The following is an 8,004-nucleotide window of genomic DNA, read 5'->3' as shown; positions in this document are numbered from 1 at the left end:
GCATGTTAAACTAAAAGTTTATAAATTAAAGAAAAAATACAGCGAATAGAGCTTCCAAACTTCACAAATCTTTTTACAGTTAATACTCTAATTGAGTGCACAGTGCCATTAAGGAGGCGAAAAGCGGCGAGGTTGACAAGACAGGTGGGATCTCCTGTTTAAGGGTAAGTGAGGGGCTGATAGGGGAGTCCCGGGCTAGAGCACAGGAGTCGCAGAGGGCGGAAGGTAGAGACTGAGGGCCAGGCAGCGGCACTGCGGTGGGCGCCGTGGAAAGGCTGGCCAGGGATATTCACATTGAGTACAAAAATAAACGTCATTTGAATACAAACAACTGAAAAGTGCTACACGTCTTAACCTCCTTTAAACAAATAAAAAGAAATGAAGGGAAGTTTCCGCAGAGGGCTGCCTGGGTGTGCCCTCTCCTCCTTCCGGGGCTCCCAGGCGCTTCCTGCTTGTGCAGGTACCTGGCTGGACTCCAGAGAGGGAAGATGTGGAGACCCACGGCTTGCACCACACTCGGAGGCCCCCTTCCTTACATTCAGCACCCCAATCGGGCGCCCCCACCCTAGCTCTGACACAGGGGAGGGGTGGAGCAGAGGGCCTGAAAACCCAGTCCTTCACTTTTCAAATCAACCCCTGGCCTGGTGCTGCCTGGGACTGCCAGGGTTTCGCACCCTTTGGTTACAAATGCAATTTCCAAAAATAAAAGATATGTAGATACACATAGATTGGTAGCATGGATACCATGAACTAGTGTGGCCTAGTGCAGAAAGCTCCCAGCAGGCCGAAAATTCTGAGGATTCAGGCTATGTGGTCTCCAGGAGTTCCCGCTTAGGGAAAACCCCACCCCCAGGCAGATATAATTCGAATCCAAATTCAATTCCAACACTGTCGTGATAATAAATAGAGCCCAGGGGCTTCCAGGCAGGTGGGCTATCAGGGCCCCTAGGCCATAGGGTGCCTCTGTTCAAATTAGTAAAAGGCGCCCCCTCGGGGCAGACTCAGCCCAGCTGCCAGGGGACAAGTCCTGGCTAACGGGAGCTGGAGCTGGGTTTCACCTCCAGGTGCCTCCTTGGCTGGGCGCCCCGTGCAGGCTACAGCCTACAGCTGTCAGCGGCGGTCCGGAGCCGGGGCGCGGGAATCACTCGCTGCTTCAGCCCAGGCCGGTTCACTGGGTCCCTGCGGCAGCCGTGCAGGTGGAGAGCGCCCAGCCTGGGAGGCAGTAGTAGGGGTAATAGTAGGAGGGCTGCAGTGGCAGAAGCGAGGGTGGCCGCAGCACTTCGCCGGGCAGGTATTGTCTCTGGTCGTCGCGCACCAGCACCTTTACCGCCACCTTCTTGGCGGCGGGCGCCGAGGCCAGCAGGTCGGCGGCCATCTGCCGGCGCTTGGTCTTGTAGCGACGGTTCTGGAACCAGATTTTCACCTGCGTCTCGGTGAGCTTCAGCGACGCGGCCAGGTCGGCGCGCTCGGGCCCGGACAGGTAGCGCTGGTGGTTAAAGCGGCGCTCCAGCTCGAAGACCTGCGCGTGGGAGAAGGCGGCCCGCGACCTCTTCTTGCGTGGCTTGGGCGCCGCCGGCTCCTCCTCCTCCTCCGCGACGCCTGCCGGCCCGCTGCCGCCCCCGCCGCCGGCCCCGCTGCACAGCGCGGACATGTGTGCACCTCTGGGGCCAACACCGTCGTCCTCGGTCCTTGGGCTGCGGTCGCCTGCGGACCCCGGTGGGAACAGAAACAAGAGACTGTCAGCGCCACAGACGAGGTGAGGCCAGGCCTGAACTGCAGGGGTCACGGGGGTGGGGCGGAAATACACTTTGATCCCACTCAAGCGGAGCCGAGGTCTGGGAGGCCCTGCGCCCGGGAGACCAGTCTTAGAATCTTGCCCCACTGGGTATCCCATCTAGGCCTCTTCTGGGGAGGGCGGCGGACTCAGTCGCTGTGTCAACGCTGTGATGTCGAGACCTGCTCTCCACCCTCTCTGGGTCCTAGGCTCCCCTCAGTAACTTGGGGCACTAGACCCGAGCATCTGCGAAAGCCCTCCCGGCTCTGGGGTTCTAGACTGCATTTCCGTCTCTCTGCTTGGGTTCACGAGCCTCTCCACACTCAGTTCACACACACACACGCGCACGTCATCGCAGCACACACTTGTCTGGTGCAGGTAAGGGAAGGTGGAGGCGGATACTGGGGCCAAAGGTATTTAGAATCTTTCACCCTCAGCCGCCTGGGATTGCTGTGAGGGACATGGAAACAGGCTGAGCCAAGGCCTTAGATGAGAGGATGGACTGGAGAGTAAAGAGAGAGGATTGCCACTGCCTCGAGTTTTTGGACCCTGATCCCACACCAGCTTCTCGGTCTCTTACCCACCCCTCCGAAGAACTCCAGAAGAAAGGTCCAGCTCCCCCCTGTGCTTGAGGCCTACAGAAGCTTGTACCCAACTAGGGCGGACACCCAGGTCTTCCAGACCACAGGACAGGCCAGGCCACGGCTGAGGAGGCCTCTCTCCTGCCTCCGTGATGAACTATAGTCCCACTCCGGGATCCTCGGCCTAGGGCTGCTCTCCCAGACCTGGGGTCTGAGAAAGCCAAACCAGCCGTTTCTCCAAAGCTCTAGTTCTGCAAATTCTCAGCTCTGGCCCACTCGGAGGTGTTCTTCACCACCTATCCACCTACTGTGGGGCCCGGCCCTGGGACCTTGAACTGGCAGGGTCTCTGGTCCAGAGCTAGGGCACTGGCTACTTGAGGTCTCTGCAGCCCTCACTTCTCCGCTTCCCTGATTTTGGGGATTTGGGGACAGACATGGCAGAAAGCACTGGCGACGAACTCAAAGACTCCCGACCGCAGGGGTCAGCGGTTCTCCCAACCCAGTATAATGCACATTGGCCCAGGACTTCTCAGGCCTCGCCCCAGGACGCCGGGTTCTGAGGAGCTATTCCGGTCTCTCGCCGGCTCAGTTCCCGAAGTGGCAGAACAGCTCGCGCCAGAGCGCAGAACTTCGGGACTTGGCCAGCCTCCGAGCCCCAGGGCGCAGGGTGCTCACAGTCGACCACCCCACTCGGCGTGGTTGCCCTCCGCGTCCATCCCCTCAGCCCGGCCCCCATCCCCGCGAAGCCGCAGCAGACCTGAGACGCTGGCGGACATCTCGCTGTCGCTCCGGCCCGCGGCTTCCTCCTCTAGGTCTTTGGAAGCGGCCAACTCACAGACTGGCTGGCCGAGGCTCAAGGATCCCCCCGCGAGGCCGGCCCCGCTGGCCCCTGGCGCGTCAGGGCAGCGCCGCCTGCTCTCGTTCTCCTCGCTGAGCGCGGAGTCCGAGTCCCAGCCTTCCGGGCTCTCCGCAGTCCGCCCCGCAGCTGTTCTGGTACCGGCAGGAGACGCCAGCAGAGAGTCCTCGGCGCCCCCCAGCGCGCCCGCGTCCCTCTCCCCAAAGAGCCGCCAACAGCAGACAGCGGGCGCCGCGGCCACCGACACCGCTGTGCCCCCGGACGCCGGGCGCCCCTCTGGCGCGGCCAGCCCGCCGCGCTCCTCTTTTTTGTTGAGGATCGCCTGGATGGAGAAGGGCGTCAAGGTGTTGGCGCTGCGCACAGCCATCTGCGCCGCGGGCCGGAGCAGCTGCCTGGGCGGGCAGCTGGGGCGGCGAGCAGCTCCGAGCTGGACAGGAGCGCCGGCGGCCGCAGGGCAAGTGAGCCGGGTGTGCGAGGCCGCCGCCGCCCACTCCTGCGCGGCCCAGCAGCCCCCGCCCCACTCCGTCCCAGGATCTGCACCGACCCTCACCCCCACCTTAGAGGCCCACCCCACCCGGAGACCCCCTCCCCCCGAATCCAGAGCCAGACGCTCTCCTTTCGCAGCTCAGCTGGATTATCTCATCGCTTCTCGCCCTTAGGGGCGGGCCGGGGTCTGCCCCCTCAGGGGACGTGAAGGAGGATTGGCGGGGGCCCCTCCGTGGCAGCAGTCCCCTCCCGAGCGCCGCCGGGGCGCACGGCCCGAGTCACTTTTTCTTTGCGCGTCTGTCCCTTCCTCGCCTGCAGGATTTCTCTCCTGGCCCGTCCTCCCCTTCCCTGCTGGGCAGGCTCTTCCGGAGCCCACCCCCGGCGGCGGCGGCGGCCGCGGCCGCTGGATTCCAGGAGACGCGGGGCACCTTTTTACCCCCTGCCCTGGTTTTATCTGTTTCTTTTCTCTTTCCTTCCCTTGCGTTCCACTGTACCACCCCCTCCCGCCCGGGTGTCATTCCTCACTGCTGAGTGACAGCCTCAGGCCACACCCCTCCACTGGGCTGTCCCGGGCGCTCCCGGCCGTCCATTGGTTGGCTCCAGTTGGGCGACGTTGACTTTAACAGACAAAACTGGGCACGTTGCGCCGCTAAAGACAGGGTCTGACTTAACCCCTTCTCTCCTAAGCCTGGTCCTCGAAGCACCCTCCAGCAACAAGGAGGCTCATCCACCCCAAACCACGTTTCTTACCTCTGCAGATGTATCCACCTATTCCAGCGCTTTAATAGAACACTGATACTAAGTTGAGTCAAATCTGCGGAGAAAATCCAAGATAATGCAGTTCCATAAATCATGCTCGTAGTTTCTGTTCTCTAGGAGGGATTATAAACACGCAGAACAAAAATGCATATTTTTTTCTCTCTACAGTTTCGCCGCTTCCTCACTGCTAACGTTCTTTGCTGAAATGATCAGTTAATTAAGATCACTCTAGAAATATTTTTCTTTCCTCGCCGTCTTTGATTTGATTCGATTTTTATAGAGGAATTAGAAAAAAATGGTATAATTAGAACTAAAGTCAGGAGAAGAATTGAAAGGCATCTTTGGGAGAGTTTCTGTAAATTTTATGGTCGTTTCCCTGGCAGATCAATTTTGAATTTAACTGGAGTTGGTTAAGTTTTGCATCAGGAAGAAAAAAAATTTCAGTTTTTAAAAAATATCTCTTGTGAGTTGAATAAAATTATAAATAGGTATCTTTGTTTGCTTAAAATTATACCTTGGAATTACCATAAAGTGATCCAGAAGTGACAACACTTTTTGCTCTTTAAAAAATAAAAAATGCATTGTATTATGTAATAGTAGGAACCAAGCTAAGAAATATAGATATTGTGGGTATATAAGAATATTTTTAAATGTGTTATTCCTTTTTTAATGTAAAATTTGCTCAATTAACGTACTTCACTGTTTTCCATAAACTTTCACAGAGAGTTAACACTAAATACACAAACTTGAACCATTAAATACAGTTAAAGGACTATGATTTTAATTTAATAAATTGCTAGGATTGGTAGTTTTGGTGTCATTAAAATAAATAACATTTCCCCTTGTTGCTTGCTTTTTGGTTGTTCTTTATATGCACCGCAGAAGGAAATACACCCACAATTCATAGTTTTCAGCCTCAGAACGAGGTTTTGCAGCGTCTATACTTTCCAACATTTCGGCTACACGATGCTTTCTTGCTTTGTGCAAACCTTGTAGGGTACCTGGGAAAAAACATCCACTTGAGGTCATTGCCCTTTACAGCTCTTTATAATTACATCAGTTTTCAAGGAACGCCGTTTAAATTTGCTGTCAGTGCTCAGCAAGTGTAAGGACGCAGAGTGGAACACAGCAGAATGCTTACAGTCTTTCAAAAACAGTGTATCCTCTCCGCTCCCGCTGTATTATTTAAATTACCGTTCTCCTCACTTCAGGCAGGGATGTTGGGAATTATAAATAGTGAGGAGATTGACACCGGTTGCCTGGAAGGTAGGGGACGGGCAGGTATGGGTTTGGTGTCCCTCACAGCTATCGCTTTGTAGGTTTAGGACTTGGTGCTGACAAATAAGGGAGTGAGATCCAAACATAAAGGCAGGCAGAGATGTTTGGGGGCTGAATAACCGAATACTATGGTAGGTTTGGGGCTACGTAAAGACTTGCTTGAAAACATCTACCATTTAGTTGCGAATCCCTCCCCTCTTCCCTTTGATTAGATGTTTAAAAAGAAACCCAAATCACAGTTGGACATGCTCCTGCCACAGGCTTGGGCAGAAGTTTTCAAAGCATGAAAAGATGTGGTTCGGCGATTTTGAGTTGTCGGGTATTTTTGTGTCCTAGGAATGTGAGAAAAGGGGCTACGTCCGCGTCTTCCGGAGGCGCACAGCAAGGGAGTCTCCTGGTGTCATCTCGGGCCACTACGGCGGCGCTCAGTCGATCATTAGGTCTGTGGATGACTGTAGGCAAGGGCGGGAGGTGGGTGCTTGGCGCGGAGGGTGAACTCGCGAGTGTTGAGCTGCAACTAGAAGCTGCTCCTAGTAAGGGGTCGGGTGGAGAGGAAAAGAGTATGGGGGAAGGGAGGTGGTTGGATGCCCAGAGATATCCCGGCGTAACTACGGAGTCGGAGTCCAGGCCCACAAGCGGAGGTGTGTGGCGAAGGCGCAGCAGGCCTGCGCCTGTCGGAGGACCGCAGATCTGGACGTGACCGCGCGGGCGTGCCTGGGTCCCGCTTTGTGCCCATTGAGGGCGACTTCCTTCGAGCTCAGCTGTGAGCTCCAGGAACTCTGCAACCTCCCGACTGGCGCCACGCTCCGGCCTATGCCGGCCCGGGAGTTGGCGGAGCTGCGCGGCCCGGCGGGGCGACCCGCGAGGCTTTCGAGAGGCACCGGACTCGCTGGGCGTCCGCGCCTCTCTACCCCACCGCAACCACTCTGCGCCCCCGAGCCCATTTTTTACGTCTTCTGCCTCTCTTCCTTTTCCCTCTCTCCCCTCCTCCTCCACATCTTTCTCTTCTTACTCCTCCTGCTCCTCTTTCGCAGTTTGGATCCTACGGGCCCCCTATGCGCCGCGCCCTCGGGTCCCCGGAACCGCCGGGCTGGGGGTGCTGCTGCACGGTGAGACTTCCGCGGGCGGCGGGCGGAGAGCGGTACTAGACTGCGAAAGCCAAGGGGGCGGGGAAGGGGAAGCCCCCGCCCTCGCGGGCGCGCGGTAAGCTGCTGAGCACGTGCCCGTGCTGGCGGGGGGGGGGTGGGGTGGGGCGCCTAGTGGGCTCAGGATTTCGTGGCGGCGCCACCGCGCGCCTCGCCCCCAACGCCCGCCACCTGTGCCCTGGGCGGTCTTCCCTGACGCCAGCGGCCGGTGGGCGCGCGCGCTGGGTGCTGACCAGCAACGAAAGGCCATGCAGGGCTCGTCCCTCAGATGCCGGTGACCTTGACTGAAGTCACCTGCCTTCTCTAGCTTCCAGTCCTTTAAAACGAGGATTTGGATCCGGTACCTTCTGAAGCCGGTGCTTCACTGAGTAAGCACGAGAAGGGTGTGTGTGTGTGGGGGGGGGGGGGGGGGGGGGGGTGGAGGCGGGAGGAGGGAGGGGCGGCGTTGCAGGCTCTCCAGAGCCAGGTCCAGGCAGAGGTCGCGCCCAGCACTGACGGTGGGTCCCAATTCGCAGACTCCCGAGGGCTATCCAAACCACCTAAGCATCCCAAGAGTCGAGCACCCACGCCTTCGTTCCTGAGTCATCCAGCGCCCTGCAGCGTTTTTCATGTACATGGTCCAAATATATCAGACTGCAGAGAGAGGCTGTATTGTAACTGGCCAGCTTATAATACTATAAATAATAATATAAAAGGTAGTTTTATATTTTAACAAATATTGCTCACTGAGAGTGTGCCCGGAACCAAAGCCTATTGTTTCATTGAATGTACACACCCTTGGGACTGGAACGAGTAGAAAACGTTGTTATTCCTGTTTTACAGATGAAGAAACTGAGACTCCTGACTATCAGTAAGTGGCTAAGTCAGAATTTAAATCAGGCTTTGTCTGATGTCAAATCCAGTTGGATTTTCTACTCTAATCGGTTTTTCTCATTAACCTTCAGACTTATCGTTTCCCATCATAGACCTTATCCATTTTTAATTGCTTATTCATTGGAAAAGGACCTTCGTTCGGATTTAAGGTAATCAAAGAAAAAATTCAGTCAGACAAATCTAATGACTTTTTTTCTGTCCCATGCATTTGAAAACAAATCACACCAAGGCCTGAGGATCTGAACATAAACC

At 56.2% G+C, this 8,004-nt stretch overlaps 1 protein-coding gene across 1 annotated transcript; it reads right to left on the bottom strand.

Annotated features, from left to right (window-relative positions):
• NKX3-2 (NK3 homeobox 2) lies at window positions 1-3,665 on the bottom strand. The gene is made up of 2 exons (XM_010355920.2): window positions 3,113-3,665; window positions 1-1,704 (listed from the first exon to the last, which is right to left on the bottom strand). The coding sequence occupies exons 1-2, from the start codon at window positions 3,576-3,578 to the stop codon at window positions 1,169-1,171; spliced, it is 1,002 nt and encodes a 333-aa protein (XP_010354222.1). The 5' UTR covers window positions 3,579-3,665; the 3' UTR covers window positions 1-1,168.
• Between the last annotated feature and the right edge of the window lie 4,339 nt (window positions 3,666-8,004).

Source organism: Rhinopithecus roxellana, chromosome 2 (assembly GCF_007565055.1).
Source record: "Rhinopithecus roxellana isolate Shanxi Qingling chromosome 2, ASM756505v1, whole genome shotgun sequence".
Lineage (NCBI taxonomy): Eukaryota > Metazoa > Chordata > Mammalia > Primates > Cercopithecidae > Rhinopithecus > Rhinopithecus roxellana.
The sequence above is the reverse complement of the archived record's forward strand: the minus strand, read 5'-3'. Positions and strand labels throughout refer to the sequence as shown.

Bases quoted from the DNA above. Each gene is read 5' to 3' on its own strand.
- NKX3-2 (XM_010355920.2), bottom strand. From the start codon at position 3,578: ATGGCTGTGCGCAGCGCCAACACCTTGACGCCCTTCTCCATCCAGGCG. The intron at 1,705-3,112 runs GTCTGCTGCGGC...CGGGGTCCGCAG, and splicing joins GATGTCCGCCAGCGTCTCAG to GCGACCGCAGCCCAAGGACC.